Raw genomic sequence first — 21,981 nt, 5'->3', positions numbered from 1 at the left:
ATATCCTATTGCTGTGCTATCGCACTGGCACCATGGACCCAATTCTTTTTTAAAGATAAAAATCCTGTATTTGTTTTCGGGCCAAAGTGAGTCAACAGGTAAGGTGCTTGCCTTGAATGCGGCCAACTTGGGTTCTATTTCTAGTACCATAGTCAATCCCTGGAACACTTTCAGGATCAATTCCTGAATGTAGAGCCAAGATGAACTCCTAGGCATTTCCAGGTGTGCCCTCCAAACCAAAAATATAAAACAAAACAACTCAAAGACAAGAAGTATCTTTATTTATTTGAAAGAAGGGTCACTGGTAGTTCTTAAGTTTTCTTCCTGGCTACCTGTGGAGTACTAAGCATTCAACAAGGGTTAGCTGCATGCAAGGCAAATACTTTACTTCCTGTATTATTTCTCTAGCCTTGAAGTAGCAAAATTTATATGCTGCTTTGACTATAGATTATCTGTACTATTCTTTCCTGACCTTTATTTTATTATATTGAAATGATCATGACTCTGTAAGCTATTGAAGGGAAACCTCTTTTTTTTTTCCAATTTCTTATTTCATCTTTAGCACTTAGAACATTGCTTGTGAATAAATGATATGTTTAATTAAATGTTATTTTTCAGTAATTTATATCAGGGCTTCATATATGTAAAGAATGCACTCATCCACTGTGCTATATCCTTGAGTGTACACACACACACACACACACACACATACACACACACATGCTTTTTAATGAGCTACCAGGATTTACAATATTGTTAAGCATACTTTTCATGCATACATTATTCATTATTCAACACCACACGCAGTGCTAGAGACCCCACTCCCTCAATCTTTGTCCCAAGGATTTCTTCCATCCCTTGCCAGATAAGCTCAGTTATAGAGAGAAAAATCTTCCATTCTGGTGACTTGGACCATTGTTGTTGTTACCTTACTATGATTCTATTTTGCTTACTCTCTATTATTCTCTGTTTGTAGAGGTGATTACATCTAGAAACATATAGGTGAATAGAGTTAATCTCCTGGAATTCTACACACTATCAAGCCAATGGTGAATTGATAGACTGATGTTTTATTAATAAAACTTTTTATAGGTATATAAATTTAAAAATTGATGTTATGAATAATCTTGTGCTGAAACATTAAAATTTATATGAAATAGGCAAACTCTAAAAATCTAAAATGTAGTGAGTGAAGAGATATAATAAAAATTTCAGAAGAAAATCTGAATAGACAAAAAATATAAAAGTATGTTTTATCTAAGAGAATATTTACTTTATGTTAGAAAATATTGTATTATATATACTGCATGTAATCTGCATTAATAACTTAAAGATCATAGTTAAAATTTCTATGGATGCAAAATAAAAAATTCTGATCATATATAGAACACCAAAAATAAAGGAAACAGTTTGTTATTGTGAATGTATAAAATCTCTTAGTGGGCTAGAAGTAAATAAGCATATCTTAATCTAGTGGAGGGCAACCATCGTATAGTGCAGTTAATGAATGGCATACTAAGTGCCAACTGCTAAGACTGTTGTTTTGCCTTTTTTAACAAGCTCCGTTAACACTTTTGAGACTAATTTCAAGGCTATGCATTTCTTAAGTTTCTGCCTGTCCCTGAAACTATATCATTCCTTCAAATTTGAATGATAATCTAGCTGGATAGAGTATTCTTGGCTGATATGTTCATTTTGTTGAATTTTTGTACTATATTCATCCAGAAAATAATTTGTCTCTATATTTTGAAATTATTTTATTTTTGAGTGTAATATGTCTGGGAATTTTTCTATTTGAGTGTATTTTTGCTATGACATTTCAAACTTCTTGTTTTTGGTTTCCCATATTCCCGAACCCTGAAAAATTCTTATCTGTGATTATTTAAATACTGGTTCATCTACAGATTTACCTTCATGTTCTTCAAGGCCTTTGATGATTCTTTTATTATTGCTCTTGAACTCATCCAACATTTCTCTAATATGCTATTCATTTCAAGATTATTTTCCATCTTCTGTTCTCTAGAAGTTACTTCTGTCTAATCTTTAAGTGTGTCAATCTTTTCTTCAGTTCCCGTATTTCTGTTTTCCAGACCTTTCATTGAGTTTTCTTATTTTTATTTTTAATGTCAACCTATCATCCTTTCCACACCTGCATTTTTGACTTGTAGTATTTGATCTCATTAATTATTCTCACAATTGGACTGGAGTAATACTATATTGAGTAGGGTACTTGTCTTGAATGTGGCCACTCTGGAGTCTACCTCAGACATCACTATGACCCCTCCAAACAGAGCCAGTAATAATTCATGAATGCAAGGTTAGCAGTAATCAACCCTTGAGCATTGCCATGTTTAGCCATACACCGCCCCCCAAATACAACACAACAAAACAAAAAAGCAAAACCTCTAAAAGCTCACCCTCATTATCTTCACAATTGTGTAAATGGAGTTATTCTTTGGGGTTTTGCCAACCTCATTGGTACCTAGTGAGCCTTCTGTGTTACTATTTTTAGCTCAATGAACTCTGGCTTCTATGCTTTGTCTCCATAGAGTTGGCTCTGCTCTTGCTGTGCTGACTTAATACATATATTTATTTTAAATAATCTTTTCAAAACATTTTATTGCATTTTCAAACTCCATATAATTTATTAGCTAAATATAACTCTAAAAGAGAAATAGTAAGGTAGAACATATATAAGTATCCTAAAGAAATCAAACTTGGGGCCGGTGAGGTGGCGCTAGAGGTAAGGTCTGCCTTGCAAGCGCTAGCCAAGGAAGGACCACAGTTCGATCACCCGGCGTCCCATATGGTCCCACCAAGCCAGGGTCAATTTCTGAGCACTTAGCCAGGTGTAACACGTGAGCATCAAATGGGTGTGGCCCCAAAAACCAAAAAAAAAAAAAAAAGAAAAAGAAAAGAAAACTATATAATGTATATATGAATTACTACATATAAGTTCCATGTGGATAGAACATAGACATCTAATAAGTATTTATATATCCAAATTGTTTGTGAATTTTCCTATGTTTGAAATTGTCCTGAAAATGACAATTTTTAGTATATTCTAGGTATTGGCAAACATTCATTTTTTTCTACTACTTTTGGAAAATTATAACTGAAGTAACTTTATAAATAATGTAATTAAGACCATATTGTGTTGATGAGGAAAAGGCTGAAGACGTTTTACCTAAGGATATAAGCTATTAAGTTACTGAATCTGGATCTCTGAACTCTTGAGTTATATCATTTATTTCCATTAGTTTATTACATTATATTCATATATATAAATGTAATATAAAATTAGTATCATTTTGGGAAATGGTAACTCTAAAATAATGACTATATGATACTTATTAGAAAAGTACATTTATTTTTATTGAATGAATAATATATAAAATAAAATAAATAATATAATAAATATATAAATATTCTTCCTTTTGGAAGGAATGATAAGATGTGCCTGTCTTCTAACCTTGCTAGTTTAGGAATATTTTAAAATTAATTTTCAATTTCATTTTGGTCAGTTTCAATAGAAAAGTATTTTTGTTTTAAAATATGCATTATCATGAAGAAAATTTGCTTATTTATATTTATAACTAAGAAGAAAAATAAAGATGTATGCTTGAAATAATTATAATTACGTTTTCAGGTTATTTAGATTTGAATTTTGCAGTTTTAGTGGCCAGCACTATTTTAAAAAACTACCATTTTTTAAAAAAATCTTTGGTTTTTATATAAACATTTCCTTTCAAATTTATATTTAGAATTTTGGCAAAGGAAGCATAGTAGTTAAAAGTAGCAAAATTATAGGTCCTAATATTATGGCTAACTATCAGTTATAATTTTTTATTCAAATTTTGTTTTCTTGGGTTTTTAGCCTTGAGTCAATCCTTAGTAACTACTCTAAGTGTTGCATTCAATTTCAGCAGAAGGTTCAGATTAAAGGATAATTTTTTATTGTTTTACTGAATTCTTGTGAATATTCTTAGCTAATTGTAAGCTGTCAACTATAAAATTTTTAAGCCTTATTAAGAAATTTCCTATTTTAGTTTATTTTTATCAGTACTTGTTGATGTAGTTAAATAAATGAGCCTATTATGTAATCTGTAAGATGCTCTTGTGAGTGGTTTATAGAATGTTGTTTATACTATGATTAATAGCTTTGTCAGTTAATTATACTTGGAATTGTTAAAGCTATTCCTGTACTACGGTCCAAGCTATTTCTTCAAGATGCTTGATGTAAATGCTGGGAATTTCATTAATAAGCTCTGGTTCTCATAATTGATGATTGTTTGATTAAGTTTCTATAAATTGCTATTTTGTATTATAGAATTAATAACATGACTATATTTTAATATTATTATATTCATATTCAATTCAAAACAAATTCATAACTATAATATTTTTAAGTTTATAAGGCAGTGGAATCAAAGCATAACAGAAATAAACTAAGGCTATACATTATATAATATTGGTCTGCTTGGTTATTCATGATAAAATAGCACAGACTGAGGGCTTTAAATATTTGGGGGGGGTTTAGAAATACAGAATTCAGGAACAAACAAGCAGATTGATGAGACTTTTTGGTTTGTAGATGAATCCTTTTAAGGGTAATTGGGAGAAAGGTAGGGGAAAGGAGTAAGGCAGGCAGGAAGAAATGGAATATAAGCTTGCTTGGTGACACTATGCCTCCCCTTCCTCTTATAAGGAAATCGGCTTTTTGGGAATTGGGCTCCACCCTTCTGGTCTCTGTTAACCATAATTACCTGCTAGAGGTCCTTTCTCCAAATAAAATTGCAATGAGGTTTAGGCATTGGCAGAAGAATTTTGGGGTAGGAACTGGAATCATAGTACTGCAGGTAGGGCATTGGCTGACATGGGCTTGATCTCTGACATCCCATATGGTTTCTTCAGCAGCACCAGAACTGATAACTGGAGTGCAGAGCCAGAAGCACCTCTGAGCACCTGGGTACCTCCCAGTGTGGTCCCCTCCAAAAGAAAACAGACAAACAAAATAAAAAATTGTGTGGTAGACAAAATTTACTCTTTTTTAAATTTAAATTTAAACTTATCAAGTATCAAGTCTGATTACTTTGTTTCACTGAACTATTTTTTTCATGCTTTTAGTTTTGGGGCCACATCCAGAAGTGCTCAGGGGTTACTCGTGGCTTTGAACTCAGGAATTATCCTGTGGTGCTCAGGGTACCATATAGGCTACGTGGGATCAAATCCAAATCTGCTGTGTGCAAGGCAAACACCTACCTGCTTACTATTGCTCTGGCCCCTAAAATTTTTAAATAATTTAAATTTTTTTTCAAAAATATACTAGTAGAATTATTATACAACCAGATGTATTTTCCATCTTAATGACAGTGAATACAGATTAGAGATTAATATGCAACAAATAAGAAAGCATTTAGTTTCTAAATTTGCAGTCAAGTTTCTATTAAGAACAGATTAAACTAGGTGTTTGAAACTGGATATATTTTGTTTGCGTCATGTGACTTAAAAATGGAATTGGTGGCAAGGATTAAAAGAAATGAGTCATTGTATAATAACAACATGGAATTTTTTTTAAATATTAGAAGACTTAAAGAACTAGGGTTTCTTTTTTAATATAATTTTTATTTTGATCATAGTTGCTTACATATTGTTGACAATAATATTTAGGTAAATATTTACATAAAATCAGGGGGGATTCCCATCACCAAATTTCCTCCCTACACCTCCGTTTTTGTCCTAGCTCCCATATCCTCTTCCCTCACCCCCAGGGCTGCTAGAATATGTGGTCCCCTATGTACCTATCCTACTACATAGTAGTCTTGCACCTGTTTGGTCTAGGTGCCTCCCTTATTTCCCCCTCTAATTGGGAGGCAGGACTAGCTAGTTCAATTTGCGTGGTTTTGTTTGAAGAAGAGAAAAATAATAAACTGGGGTAAAAGTCTAATACTCTGAAAGTGGGCGGAATCCTTCTAGAGGCTCTCATCATCGATTTGAGAGGTGAAGGAGAAAAAGAAGATGAAACTCAAAACTAGGGTTTCTTTCTTATTTGATAGACAATTTTTGAAGCTTAGAAACAGAACTATGAGCACACAACATGAGTAAGTACTATAATCTCAATTTTCTGTTCCAAATAGAAAAGTATTATTTGCATTTTATCATTATGCATGTGTTACTAATTTGATAAAAGTATATTTAACATATTGGTTTAATTTTTTTTGTATCCTTGTAAAAGTAGAAAAAGGAGCGAATTTTAAGAAAATGAAAGAAAACTATCCATTTTCAAGCTATCTGCCATGTTTTCATATATAAATTTATATATGTATATGCAGTTGACCATATATATATATATACTGTCAGTCTAGTAGTATCTTGTTCTTAGAACAGTGGTCTTTCTATTAGTAAGAGTTAAAATTTAATATTTCTTTTAGTGTTTTTGTTCCAAAGCCTGTTGTTAACTATGGATCTTATATTTTGTCACAATCTTTATATTATTATATGTTGTGCATTCTTTTATATTTAAATTTTTTAAATTTTACATTCTTGCTTATGTATTGTTTATCAAAATCATCCAATTCATGTGGCGCTAAAGGTGACAACTGTCTCTGTGATGCTCACATACCAATTTAATCATTGGGATAATATGTATGCTAATATCAATCATTTGTAATTAGATTAAGTAATACCTAGTCTCAGAGCAATTCTTGAGGAAATCTTTAGCATATTTTGATTGGCAGAGTCATGAAAGAATTTTGAAAACATAATCTAGTTTCCAGACAGTTCACTTTTAAAACATGACAAAGAAAGTTATAGATTTCCTTTTTGCTTCACTTTCTGTGAAAAGTACTGGTTAACCCTGAGATCCTTGAGTACACTTAGTGAAATATTTTATAAGTTTGTGGAACTGAATCAGCTTGTGGCATTCCAAAATGTCATTGTTTTTGTTACTAACCATTATTATGTAGGCATATCTGTTAGGAGTGACATGTATACATTCTTCGAAACCTTATTTCTGATTTTTTAAAATAATGGCTATACCTGCTGATACTCAGGGGTTACTCGGGTAATACTTAATGTTTAAGGGACTGTGTTTTCAGGAATCAAACTTACTTGTATCAGACATGTGCATTTATACTTGAGTTATTATATTTCTGTATGCCAACTTAAAATGTTCACGTTCTAAATTTCTGTATCATCTTTAATAGAATAAATATCCTTTTTAATTTAAATAGGCTAAAATTCTTATAATTATCTTTAATTTTCAAAACATCTCCTTTTGTGTTTTATTAAATTCAAGATATTAATTCATCATGAGAACTTAATAGATCTTATTTTTGCCTCAGTTAATATGTCATATCTTCACTTTGTATAATACCTTATTTCTATCTATTGTGCTTGTATGCATGTGTTCCTCAACACGAACACACAATTGTTTCCACAGAGTTTTTAATTGAAGAAAATTTTACTTTATAAGGTCACATTTTAGAAAGAAAAAAGTGTGTCTGTGTTTAAGTTGATAACTTGTTTGAAAGTAAAGTATAGGTCTAACCTTTTTCCTTGTATCTTACCAATAATATGATACTCACTGGGAGCATATTAGCTTATTTATTTTTCTTGAGGAAATGGGAATATTTGATGAGGTGAACAAAAGGCACAGTTTAGCGATTCAAGCTTATTTTTATGTAGGAAGAAAAAATGATACTATAGATTTTTTTTGCCAATATAATATCAATGCCTATATAGCATTTTCTAATTGACATAAATTCAATATCACTGACTAATCGATCTAGAATAGTTTTTTGTATGTTATTGAATAAATACTCATTGTAAGGATTCTAACAATATGAAGTGTTGACAATAAAAGGTGATTAAATGCCCTCATCTACCTTGTAAGGTGTCCTTTATAAGTATAATCATTAGAAATGTGTTTATTCATCTTCTCATCCTATTTTGCTTTGATGTGTTTACCTGCATTTACCTTTTTTTTTTGCAAAAATGTATTTTTTGTGTTGTTGACATTAAGCCTATCTATTTCCCAATAGTTACTTTCTTTGTTTCTATCTTCAAGTTATCTGCTGCCTTTCCAAATACTTCTCAGCTTTATTTTAAATTTCTCTTCTATTTTCTCTGTAAATTGTTTCTCAGACTTGTGTGTAGGTCTTTAACTTCCATTGTGCTATTGATTTTCTTTTATTTATTTAGTTTTATCTCTCATCCTTATCTTTTGGTCTTCAGACCTGTATATGCAACTAGTCATCTGTTCTTTTTTGGTCTCCACAATTTCAGTGCATTTCCAATCTGACATTAACTTTTCGATTCCTAAACACAGTTTCTTCTAGGTGTTTTGTTTCAATTTTGTAACCTAAAAGAAACACGGCCATCAATATTTATTTCTTCCTTGCCCCAACCACAAATGTGAGGAAGACTCTAAAAAATATGCACTTTGGTTCATGCCTTACCATTTTCATATGCTTGAAAGCAGTCACTTGATCTCCAATTTCCAATATATTTTTTTATACTACATAGACAATGTTTACTAATCAGTGCTTTTCAACTATTTTACAATTCTTCACTGGGAGTTGAAAAACCACTATTCTAAGAAATACCTTCCTCTCTTCACTTTCTTGTGTCTTGTACTGTGGTCTGATGGTGATGCTACAATGTCTCACCCTCACCCTGACATTGACTTTCCTAGGTAATGGTCTCTGTACCTGGCAAGCATTGGCCTTTTAAAGTTTTTCTTACAGAAGCTCCATATCTCTTGTATTCGCATGTGTTATCTCTTTTGTGTTTGCAATATCACTTTATTTGCAAAGTATAGGCTTACTCAAATTTGTACAATCATCCTTGGAAGTCCTCAGATCACTTTTAGTTGGGGCTCCAGAATTTATCAAATGATTACAGATAAGACAGAGACTTATGAATTATATGAAAGTTATATTTTGTGTGTGGATTGTACATCAGGCAAGGTGCTGCCTTGTATGCATCCAACCTAGGTACCAATCCCAGCACCACATGGATATTATCCTCTGAACCTTTCAGGAGTGATCCTAGAGTGCAGAGCTAGGAGTAAATACTGAGCACAGCCAGATGTGACTCTCATAACATAAATAATAATAATAACAATAATAATAAACTAAGCCATCTCTTTTATGTAGGTTAGACATTTTTGTTAGACATTGAAAGAATACATGCTTTTTGTTTTCTAACTAAATTTTTAAATGTTATTGTGTATCCACAATAACATAGTATTTACATTACTTTATAATAATGTAAGATTTATATCTTAGAAGTATGGCTTCATCCCTACTACATGTGTCTCTGTCTCACATCAGAGTTCCTCTGCCACTATACTATCCAAATATCCCTCCTGCCATTGCCTATCATCTCCTTTCCTCTTTCTTTCCCTGGTAATCACCATCATTTTCTCTGAGTTCAAGGTTATGTTTATTGTATTTTGTTCTTAGACATGCTTTAGTGATCATATGACTGAAACCACTCAGTAATTTTTTTTCACTTCATTTCACTCACATAATCATCTCAGGTTCCAATTTGTGAAAAGCATGACTTCATCTTTAAAAAAACAATCATGTTGAGTAATACCATTGAGCATATATATCACAATTTCTCCTATCCATCCATTTAGGTTAATTCATTATTTTATAATTCTGATAGACATATTAAGGTCAAAATTTTTTGGATTGTTTTTTATATCCTTTGATTAACTTTCTAAAAACAGATTGATAGATATGTTATTTCAATTTTCAGTTTTTACAGACCCCTTTAAGGAAATTAAGGAATCTCCATATGTTATGTACAAGCTGAACCAAATTCCTACAATCAGGGCGAGGTGTCTCCCCCATCCTTGCTTATTTTTGCTTCTGATCTTTTGGATATAGGTTTGTACACATACTCACCTAGTAATAAGTAAGGACAGAAGCTTTGTCATATGCCTATGGACATCAATAATTGTATGTCTTTTTAATAAAAATGTTTATGGTTGATTTAGTATGAATTTTCCTTTTTTCCACCTTCTTTATTGAGTTGTGAGTTTTTAAATATGCTTTTAGGTCAACCTCTTTTCAGATGTATGATTTGCAAATGCTTCCTCCCAATTAGTGGGTAGTTTTAATGCTACATTTTGGGGCTTTGTAGAAGCCTTTTAAATATTTGTTTACATTTGCTTGTTTCCTTGTCTTTGTAATTGACTATTCCAATGCACTTCTAAATCCAAAAATATATCAGTTATGTTTTCATCTTTTTTATACCAGTTTATGATGCCAATTTTTATACTTAATTATTTTATTTAAAACTGTGGTAAGAAGGATGTTCATAATACAACTGTAAAGTTGTTTATGATTGAGTTTCAGTCATACAATATACAACACCCTTCACCAGTGCACATTTCTTGCCACCAGTATCCCCTTTCCATTCCACTTTTTTCCCTCCACCCCCATCTACAGGAAAGACATTTTTTCTTGCTTTTTCTCTCTCCCTTTAGATACTGTTGATACCAGGTCTTAGTGTTCCACTACCTTTTTTTCATTTTGGTTTCATTTTTATATAGAATGGTAAATAGTCAGATATTTATTCATTTAGTTTCCATGGGAGTTTCTAGTTTTCCCCATACATTTTTATTGAATAATAATGCTATATTTTCCTCTCTAGTATGTTCTTGATACCTTCATTGAAAATTAAATTTCCATATATGTTGGGGTTCATTTTTGGATTTCTTATATCCTATTGGTCTGAATATCTGTGCCAGAACTTCACTATTTTGATTATGTTTGTTATACAGTAGTACAGCCTGTTATGATATCTGTTTTGCTTTATTCTGAATTACTTTGTCTATTCAAAGTATTTCATACAAGCTTTAGATTTGTATGTTAGATTTTCTTCTGTTTTGTTAAAAATGTGCTGTTGGTGGAGGGGAGTAGACTAGGCGGAGAGTACGGTATTGAACACTGTATACACTAACCTATTATATACATTATTGTAAATCAGGTTACCTTACATAAGACTAAAGGGATAAAAAGTGTGAATAGGGCAAGAGGGATAGCTCAAAGGCCAAGTGAACATACATTTAATATCTGGCATTGGTTGATCCCCTGAGCATTACCAGAAGGAAACCCCAGGACCTTGGTAGGTATACTCCCAGGCACTACTGACGGTGATACAAAAACCAAAGGAAAGTTCTTTTGGGAATTTAACAGGGCTTGTATTGAATCAGTAAGTTGCTTTAGGTATTATAATCATTTAAACAATATCAGTGCAATATCAGTCTCTGAACACAAGGTATTTGTGTCTTGTTTCTTTTAACCGTGCCTTACAGTTTCGCAGCATTTATCTTTTAAGTCTCCTTTACTAAGTATACACTGATGTATTTTATCTTTTTGGATGCAGTTATATGCTTTTGGGGGTAGGTGTTTCTCTTCTAATTCAGTTAGAACTTTTTTTGTATATTGATTTTGCATGCTGACATGTTTTTGTGTTCATTTATAATTTCTAGTAGTTTTTTGGCACACTCTTTATTGTTTTCTTTGTATATTGTCATGCTGCCCTCATAAAATGTTAGTTTTACTTCTTTTCCAATTTGAACTTCTTTTATATATTTCTCATGTAATTGCTCCTATTAGGACTTTCAAAACTATATTGAAAATAATGTTGTAAGTGAACATCTTGGTCTTATTATTGCTCTAACGAGAAAAAGCTTTCAGTTTTACTCTGTGATATTGAGTTTACTTTCCCTCTATTACTGTTTTATGAGCTAAAAATCTAAGTAGGATCGAATCTTGTCAGATGCTTTTGGCATTGACTGATATATCTGTGTATTTAAATATATATTTATATATGTGATATGTATTTTTATATATAAACATCACATATGTATGCATGATAGATATGTGTTTAAAATTATTTCATTTATAGAGCTGGAGTGATAGCACAGCAGTAAGGCGTTTGCCTTGCATGCAGCCGATTCAGGACAGACAATGGTTCGAATCTCGGGATCCCATTTGGTCCCCTGAGGCAGCCAGGAGGGATTTCTGAGTGCAGAGCCCAGAGAAACCCCTGAATACTGCCAGGTGTGACCCAAAAATAAACCCAAAAATATTTTATGTAATAAATATTATATATTTATATATATAATTTATATATTATATATGTAATAAATATTTTTAATGTTTTATGTTTAATATTATGTGCAGATATTATACTTTAGTGAATATATTTAATAAAATATATTAATGTTTCACATATATTATACCCAGTATGTTCATTGAGATCTCGAGCCATTGCCTGCTGGTACAGCTTGGCAGTAGTACGTGAGGAATATCAGCTAATCACTGATGGTGGTGAAGGCCACAAAAACCACAGACCCAGAGATGCTTAGAGGCCAACATATTTCATCCAATGATGCAGGGAATTGGGCTGTATGGTGCTGAGGACCAAACTCAGGACTTATAAATGCTAGCTGTGTAATGCCATATGGCTTTTGTCCTTAATCATTTTCCCCGTTGGTTTTGGAGCCATCACTTGTGGTTCTCAGTCATTGTTCCAGGCTCTGTTCTCAAAAACATCTCCTTGCATGGTTAGAAAGGCAATATATGTGATATGAAAATTGCATGGTTAGAAAGGCAATATATGTGGTATGGAATTGAACCTTGATTAGCTACATGTTAAGGCAAAAAATCTACCCTCTCTACTACCTCTCGAGTCCTACGTATATTTTACTTATATGTTATAGTGCATTAGCTACTTTTCAAATTTTAAGGAAATTTTACTTTCTTGGGATTTATTATACTTTCTTGTGATATGAAAATATTTTTATGCTTTATTTTATTTATTAGCTTTTTTGAGAATTCTAAAATTCTTTTTTTTTTTTGGGCCACACCCGATAACGTTCAGGGGTTACTACTGGCTATGCGCTCAGAAGTTGCTTCTGGCTTGTGGGACCATATGGGACGCCAGGGGATCGAACCGCGGTTTGTCCTAGGCTAATGCTGGCAAGGCAGACACCTTACCTCCAGCACCACTGTGCCGGTTATATTCTTAATCTAGATTAGCCCCGCCCCAATTCAGAGACATTACAATTAGTGGTTCCACAGATTGCATATACTTCTTTTAGGTTATAAAAATTTAGGGGGCTTTATTTTCATGATATATTCAGTTTTAATAATTTGCTGTGGTGGGTCACAAATATAGGAAAATATTTTGCTCTTAATATTTTATTATAGGGGCCAGCGTGGTGGTGCTAGATGTAAGGTGTCTGTCTTGCGAGCACTAGCCTAGGATGGATTGCAGTTCGATCCCCCGGCGTCCCATATGGTTCCCCCAGCCAGGAGTGACTTCTGAGTACATAGCCAGGAATAACCCCTGAGCATCACCAGGTGTGGCCCAAAAATCAAAAAAGAAAGAAAGAAAGAAATAAAAAATAAAAACAATTATTATAAAATAATAAAGAAACAAAAAAAAAGACCTAGCTTCCTCAAAACATTTCTTTAGAAGGTTAATAATCTCTGAAAATGGGATGGAAGTTACCTCTTACAAAAGACATTAAAGACATTTTACATGAATAAAGGAAACAATTGAACGAGAGTCTCTTAATGTTTGGAGAAAATCTAACCTGAGCTCTTTTGGTGGATAAGGTAGAAATGAATATGCAGCCAAAATTTTTTTCAGTGCCTTACAATATTCATGTGTATATATTATTTCTACTGTATCTTTACCTATCCACCCACAATGACGTCCCTCCCAACTTTATGGGTCTTTAATGTTGGCTGAGGTTTTTATGAAGTCACTGAATATATTATTTAATGTTTATGGATTTCTTCCTTGTTTATAGAAAATATACATTTTATTACTTAACTCCTTTGTATTAAAATTTTTTTCCCTAGTTTCTCTCTGCTGTTCTTTGATTATTTGGCAGTTTAGAAGAGCTTAAAGGGGTATGTTTAGAAGTTTAGAAGAACATAAAGGGAATTATTTCTCTTAAACTTTAACAATACAAATGAATTACCAGGAGAAAAGGCATATAAGGTTTTGATTTGGGATGCTTCTAATCTTATAGTGTGAATGGCACCATCCCTCTGACCTGCAGATATATTATCAACCTAAAAGGTTATATTAGAGAGGTGCTTTTTAATTTAGTTTAGTTTAGTTTAGCTTTGTTTTGGAGCCACACTGGCAGTACTCAGGGCTTACTCTTGATTCTACACTCAGGGATAGTATCACTACTGGCTGTGCTTGGGGGTGATGGAGATCAACCCAAATTGGTTAATTGCAAGACAAGCACCCTACCCAGTGCTCCAATTCACTACAGAGATCTTATATAGCTAAATTTCTATAAAACCCCATATACTTTCACCAACACTCAGATTTCAGTGCATGGGGCTGAGAAATCCTCTCTGAGGTCATCACACCCCCCCTCCCTCTGCTTTCCACCCCCACATCCTTTGCTGAAACCATCTGGAGGCTGTTTCTCCAGAAACCAACTTAACGGACAAAGCCCCAGTGATCTAAACATTTTAGGTTATGTGGTAATTTCTACAGCTTTGGAGCTCTGAGCCAAGGGTAAATACCCTAATTTTATGTATTTATTTCTTTATTATGCCACCATACTTGATACCTTAAATATGAAAAGGGATGAGGGGTTACTTAGGACTAGAGTAGTAATAAAGAACCTTGCAACCAACCCACCTGGGTTCCATTTCCAGCACCACACATGATCCTGCCAGGAGTGATCCCTGAACACACAGCCATGAATAAGCTCTGAACACTGCTGGGTTCCCCCTGCCCCCTCAAAAGTGAGAACTCTGTCTTCTTGTTCATATCCTTCTGGATTGAGGAGTAGAACTTGTGTCAGAATGAGGGTAGTCAAGACACAAGTCCTGTTGTTTGTAATATTTAGTGGTTTCTTGAAGAAATGTTCTTTAATTTTTCTATGGTTTAGGACCTTTTCTAGAGATGTAGCTTTCTTTTCAAAAGTGGTTTTTATATTTGGGAGAGATAACTCAAAGCACTGGGTCTATGCTTTGCCTGCGGGAGGCCTGGTTTTGATTGATTTCCTGTATAACTTGGTCCCCTGAGCACTGTTGGCAGTATCCCCAGACTTCAAAGCATGAAATAGCCCCCTGAGCATTGCCATTGTGCCCAAATAAGAAAATAAAAAACTTTTCAGCAGTTAGGAGCATTTCAATGAAGAGAAATTTTGTAGAGGTCCTTATGCCATCATTCTGGAAGGGGGACTGTACAAAGCCAATCTCTTTCTTTTCGCTGAGAGAATCTTAGTAAATCAGGACCATTTCCGTTTATTTAAAAGGCATGATTTTCTTTCAGCCAATACATTGGCCACCTTATAATAATATGATATAATTTTTCATTTTTTAACCAGTGATGAAATTTGTTCTATAACAAAGATTCCCTTGCTAGATGGCTCTTTAGTCAAAGAAATACTTCATTTGAAAAAATGAATATATAAAATGAATATAAAAAATTCATTTGAAAGGTGATATATATAGGAAGTCTCAGTCAAGAGGCCACGATCCAATGTCATGTTATCATATATTACTATTCCATTAATTCTCCTTATAATATCGTATATCCTAAGAACCTCGTGGCTTTATTTAATATTTCCTTCTAGTTCTTTTGTTTTGCCTCAAGTTGAAGTGATTATAGCCTAAACTATTTAAAATCACATAGAATTTCTAAGCTAGGTCTACTTAGAAAACCCCAAGTCCAGATGAAAATTCTAATCTGTGGAAAGAGTTGGATCTTTTTTCTCTTCCCCTACTTCGTTTTAAATATTCAAGATGGTGACCTCAGAATCCATGAAAAGGAGATGTTTCATTTAAATTTCCTGTTCCAAGGACCTCAAGGACAGGAGAACATGTGCTAGAACATGTGTGTTAGCCTGGATTTGATTCCTGGTAGCACCCAAAATAAATCAATAAACATGTCCTTAATGAATGAAATAAATTTCCTACTATCTTTGGCAGTTGCTAATTTCATCTCCCCCATCCTATATAGAAACATTTTCCACTCAATTAAATTTTGCTGGATTTTACAGATATATGCATTTTAGGGCCCTGAACTAGGAATTTTGTTTATTTCTGAAATAAAATTTATAACATGAAATTTTATTTAATTTTATTAAAATTTAATATATTACTTAAAATTTTAATTGATCATTTAATTAAGAATTTTAATGGTTAATTTTAATCAATTTTTAATATTATAAGATTTATAATATACAGATATAAAATTGATAACTTGTATAATATCACTCAAGTTTTCTCCTGGGGTGTTTTAGTTTTCAAGTGCTTGTACTGGACTGCTTTGTATATCAAATTAGGGGACTAGCTAAATTTTGTTTAGAAGTTTAATTGGCCAAATGTTTTTTGAGTTTTGGTTTCCAGGGAAGGGAACTTTCATATTTTAAAGAGCATTTTATGGAGGTACTGGGATTTCTTTTTTTGTTTGTTTTTGTTTGGTGTTTTTTTTTTTTTTTTTTTGGGCCACACCTGGTGACACTCAGGGGTTACTCCTGGCTATGCGCTCAGAAGTCGCTCCTGGCTTGGGGGACCATATGGGACATCGGGGGATCGAACCATGGTCTGTCCTAGGCTAGCACTGGCAAGACAGACACCTTACCAAACTGGCCCAGTACTGGGATTTCTAACGTTTTCATTTTTTTCTTTTAATTGTGGAAGTGGTAACACCTATACACTTTGAAAGGAATAGAGACAACGTCTTGAAATTCTACAAATATTTTAATCAATAATAATGTTGATTCTTAATTTAATTTATTTTGGGGCAGTTCCTGTCTGCTCAGGGGCTGCTCTTGGCTCAGTGCTCAGAGGCTGCTTCCTGTACTGCTTGGTGGATCGAATCAAGGCCTTCCACCAAAGCTTCTACTCAAGGCCACTGAGCTATCTCTTTCTGCCCTCATTTGACCAACTTTTAATCTAAAGAACTAGCATGCAAGTAAAACCATTAATGTGTATTTTAGATTTTGCTTACTTATATTTGTCAGAGTTGTTCAGGTTATCATGATTTTCCCCATCACATTTTAGAATGCTTCTGATTTCTAGATTAAATTTTACATTAGATATAAATGTCATTTTTTTTAAAGACTAAACTTCAATGGCTCTGTGAGGAACTAAAAGAGAGAGAAAACAGAGAGAAAACCTTGCGGCAGCAGCTGATGATGTGCAGACAACAGCTCAGAAGTATGACTGAAAACAAGGAATCTGAACTCCACTGTCTCTTTGAACAGATTGAAAGGCAGGAGCAACTTCTGGAAGAAATACATCGGGAAAAGAGAGGTGTGTAAACCTTTGATTATTTTTCATTGTTTATATTCATGGCTCCTAAGATTGAAAGAAAGCCTACTTCTGATTTCTTCAGTTTGAACCATTTTCCAGTCCTCCTTGCTTTCTTTCTGTCTCCATCTGTCTTCACTTTGGGGTTGGAAAATTATACAAAGCTGGTTTTCTTTTAGCTATTTCATTACTTCTAGCACTTGTTTCTATTGATAATTTGGGCATACTTTTTATTTCTTGATAAAGTGCCATTTCTTTTACTTCAAAAAAATATGAGTGAATGTATTCAACAAAATTTGCTTTGTATCTGTTTGTCTTGGGTATTATTCTTGGTACTGAGGTTCTATCAGTGTTTTTTATTATGAATAGGTGAGGAATGGTGGTCCTTTTGTTTAGCTTTTATTATATTGAATATGGTAATAAAATAAATAAAGCCAAAATAACACAAAGAATAAAATATATATTACAATGTTTTAAGTATAATGGTGAAAACAGTAGAGTAGAGAAGGAGAATTGGGTGGGTCCGAAGACAGGGTTTAATATATTTATTAAATATATAGATCCATAATTTGATATATTAGCAATCCATTATGGTAGAAGACAAAATAGAAGTTTATAGAGATATAGTTAATGTGGCAGAAGATTGGTTACTGTCAGTGAGATACTACAAACTAAAGTCTCAGTGGTTTCACCTTTGGGAGCAATAGAAGTCAGAGTGTTAGGGTATTCAGAAGGCCTCTTTTCCACTCCTTGCCCCCTAAAATCTATTCTTTAAAACAATTGGAGAAAAAATTGCATGATGGCCCAAACTTTTTAAAGGGGCAATGATATGATAGGGAAATCTTTTGCTTCTGTGTTTGTGGTGTTCTCTTGTAGTTCATACATTTTTATAGAAATAATGACCAATAAACAAATGTTGTTGACTTTGGAAACTTATTTGGAAATGTAGAAATCTATTTATGACTGGTCTTTTTATGACTGAAACCCAATTACAATCATGTTAGTAATCACAGTGTTTAAAGGTATTAATAATAATAATAATAATTTGGTATTTGGGCCACACCTGATGGCACTCAGTGGTTACTTCTAACTCTGTGTTCAGAAATCGCTCCTGGCAGGCACGGGGGACCATATGGGATGTCGGGATTCGAACCACCATGGGTCTTGCTTGGGTCGGCTGCTTGCAAGGCAAATGCCCTGCCACTGTGCTATTTTTCCGGCCCCAAATAAAGATATTATTAATAAAAAAACAAAAGAGGGGCCAGAGCAATAGCACAGTGGTAGAGTGCCTTTCATGTGGCTGATCCAGGACAGACCTTGGTTCTATCCCGGCATCCCATATGATCCCCCAAGTCAGGAGCGATTTCTGAGAACATAACCCGAGTGTCACCAGGTGTGGCCGAAAAACCAGACACCAAAAACAAACAAAAAAAAACATATTTGTTAAGGGATAGAATAAGATAGAATAAGAGAATATAGTTCTAGAAATGTAAGCAAATTTTTCTTATTAATCTAGTAGTTTGATTATTTTGATTATTTTTGATGAAATCCATACAGGAAAATTTTATGACAAATATTTTCTAATTTAAAAATTATATACAAGGTTGTTCATAATATAGTTGGTTTTTTGTGTAGATATAAAATTGTTCATGATTGAATTTCAGTCACACATATTATCCTTCACCAGTGCACATTGCCTGCCACCAATGTCCCCAATTTCCCTTCCGTTCTCCATTCTCCCCCTTGCTTCCTTGTTTGCCTCTGAGGAATACATTTTTCTTCTCTCTTTCTCTCTCCCTTTTTTATTTTATAGATACTGTGGTTTGCAATATTATTTCTGAAAGTGTATCATGCATATTATGCATATAGCTCATTTCAGCACTCAGTTCTTGTCCAGAGTGATCATTTTCGATTATCCTTGTCATAGTGGTCCCATTTCTGTCCTAACTGCATTCCCTTTCTATTTGTGGCAAGCTTCCTATCATTTTTTTTAGATCTTGAAAAATACAGTACTATTTTCTTCAAAAAGAAAATTTGGAGAGAATATTTCTAGGGTTTATTTGTGTAGTTATCACTTTTTACTTTGTATGCATGTTTTGAAATGTATACCTGGAAGTGATGGAGGATAACAAAACTTACTAATTTTATATATTAATGCAGTATCATAAGATAATATAGTTTATTTCTTTTTCCAGCTTTTGAAATTTAGATGTTAACTTATCTGTGTGTGAAATATGACAGACATTTATTTATTTGGATTTGGGTTCACAACTGGTGGCACTCAGAAATCATTCTCAGTTACTCCTAGCTCTGAACTCAGACATCATTCCTGCAAGCTCAAGGTGATTATATGGGATGCTAGCTAGGTATTAAAACTGCATTGACTGCATGTCCTACCCACTGTGCTATCACTCCAGATATCACTTGGGGGCCAGAGAGATAGCATGGAGGTAGGGCATTTGCCTTGCATGCAAAAGGACCGTGGTTCGAATCCCAGCATCCCATATGGTCCCCGAGCCTGCCAGGAGCTATTTCTGAGCATAGAGCCAGGAGTAATGCCTGAGCGCTGCCGGTGAGACCCAAAACCAAAATAAAAAAAAAACTTTATATTTTTGTTTTAATGTATATTTTGAGTTTGATTTAATATCACAATAACTGACATCTTCTGCATTAATTAGGTAGATATGTACAAGAATTTCCTATCAGTGAATGCTGAATGAATGCTTTTAAACAATTCTGGCCCTTCAATTTGTATTGGTATATTCCAAAAGAATATCTGCTCTATTGAATGAAAGTTTAATGCATGCACCATTTAGAAATTGAGAAATTCCTTGTTATTTATTATGAATGGCAACAGTGGGAGAGTGATGATAAACTATAGTCGAGGGGAATTTTTGTAGTCTTTAAATAGTATTTCTGAATTTTTGGATCACTTGCTGTTGCATATGTGCCAACCATCATCTGTATGAATACTTTAAAATTTATTCAGTATAAAATTTACTAACAAATAAAAATTTAGGAAACATTCCTATTTGTAGTGATCTTTAGAACGGTCAGGCATTAGTATAATAAATATGGTTTAGTTAGTCTTTTTTTTTTTTAGAGGGGAGGGTTAGGAAGGGAAATTTGCGCCATAGCCAGCACTGTTAAGGGGCTATAATCTGGAGTGACTCTTACTGGTGTTTTGGCGAACACATGCAGTGCTTGAATTAAATGTGGGCTAGTTAGATACTATCTAGTTTAGGGTGCTTGCCTTGCATGCAGCTGACCTGGTTTTGATTTCTAGTACTCCATAGTCCCCTTGAACCTACCAAGAATGATCTCAGCACAAACTAGGAATGAGTCCTGAGCACTGGTGGATGTGGCCTACAACAAAAAAAATTTAAGAAATGCTTGTGGGTTCTTGTAATCCTTTGACCTTAGCATTGCAAATGGCCCCATTAGCACTACCAGAGGTGGTTACTGAGCACAGAACCAGGAATAAACCCTGATCAGCACTAGGTACAGCTATAAGGGTTCCTCCCAACTCTCTCCAAAAGCTAATGACCATAAACAGATAGAATAGGCTAATTTATTATTTGCCCTTAAGCTGAACTCATCAGCTCCTATTAAAAATATGAAACTCATCCTGTTTTCTTGGAACTCTTGTTTTTATTTAGCAAACATAATTTTCCTTCCTGGAGTAATTCGAAATTGAGTGACCTCTGAAACTCCTTTCTCTTAACAATGAAATTTCATCTTCTTACACAATTTCTAGTTTGGGATAGGTGTTAGATTTATTTCACTTTGTTGGATAGAGTGCGATTTCAACTAGTTCTTTATTATTCTCATTCTATGTCACGTTTCTTTTGGCAAGGTATGTAAAATGTTGAAATAAATTCTTGTTAAAGCTAGCTTGTTAGGGAATCACTCTTTATTAAATAATAAAGAAAGTACTTATATGCTATGGAAACATGGATGTAGTCTTCCCATCAACTCCTGAAACTACTATTTTTATAGCTGAGGTCTAATTGTTTATATTGTAGGTTGTTTAGTAACCCATATATATATATATATATATATATATATATATATATTTTTGGTTTTGGGCCACACACAGTAATGCTCAGGGGTTACTCCTGGCTATGTGCTCAGAAGTCGCTCCTGGCTTGGGGGACCATATGGGATGCCAGGGGATTGAACCACGGTCCATCCTAGGCTAGCGCTGGCAAAGCAGACAACTTACCTCTAGTGCCACCACGCTGGCCCCAATAACCCCTATATCTTAACTAAGAAACAGACACTGGGGAATAGATGCTTAATTGTTCACCATTGAAATATATACTTTCATAATTTTAAGACAAACAGTAATATTATAGGGGTGTGGCAATTATTCATAGCATTATCTCACTGAGGACTATCTTATTTTTGCATCTATGAATTTTGCATGAATGCACTGTTGAGAAATGTGTTCAGCTGTATCCACAAGAATGGAAATTCCATGAAGATAATGCCTTTTTGTTGTTTTGTTCAATGGTCTATCCCCAATGCCCAGAAAGAAACTTAAATATAGTAGATATGGCAAATGTTTGTTGAATAAGTGAATAAAGTAAATAATGCTAAAGGAGCAGAGGTAATTAGAGACATATTATTTAAGCTATGTTAAGAAAAAAATCACAGT

The 21,981-nt window shown here is 33.6% G+C and overlaps 1 protein-coding gene across 1 annotated transcript in view; it reads left to right on the top strand.

Moving 5' to 3' along the window:
• The window catches only part of CEP128 (centrosomal protein 128), a 423,508-nt gene that overhangs the window by 176,465 nt on the left and 225,062 nt on the right, over nucleotides 1–21,981 (top strand). The window contains exon 17 of the mRNA XM_049770323.1: nucleotides 17,132–17,324. Within this exon, the coding sequence (XP_049626280.1) occupies nucleotides 17,132–17,324 (193 nt within the window). The remainder of the gene's footprint in view (nucleotides 1–17,131; nucleotides 17,325–21,981) is intronic.

This window comes from Suncus etruscus, chromosome 3, assembly GCF_024139225.1.
Source record: "Suncus etruscus isolate mSunEtr1 chromosome 3, mSunEtr1.pri.cur, whole genome shotgun sequence".
In the NCBI taxonomy this organism is placed as follows: domain Eukaryota; kingdom Metazoa; phylum Chordata; class Mammalia; order Eulipotyphla; family Soricidae; genus Suncus; species Suncus etruscus.
Note: the sequence above shows the minus strand (reverse complement) of the source record. Positions and strands in the feature narration are given on the sequence as shown.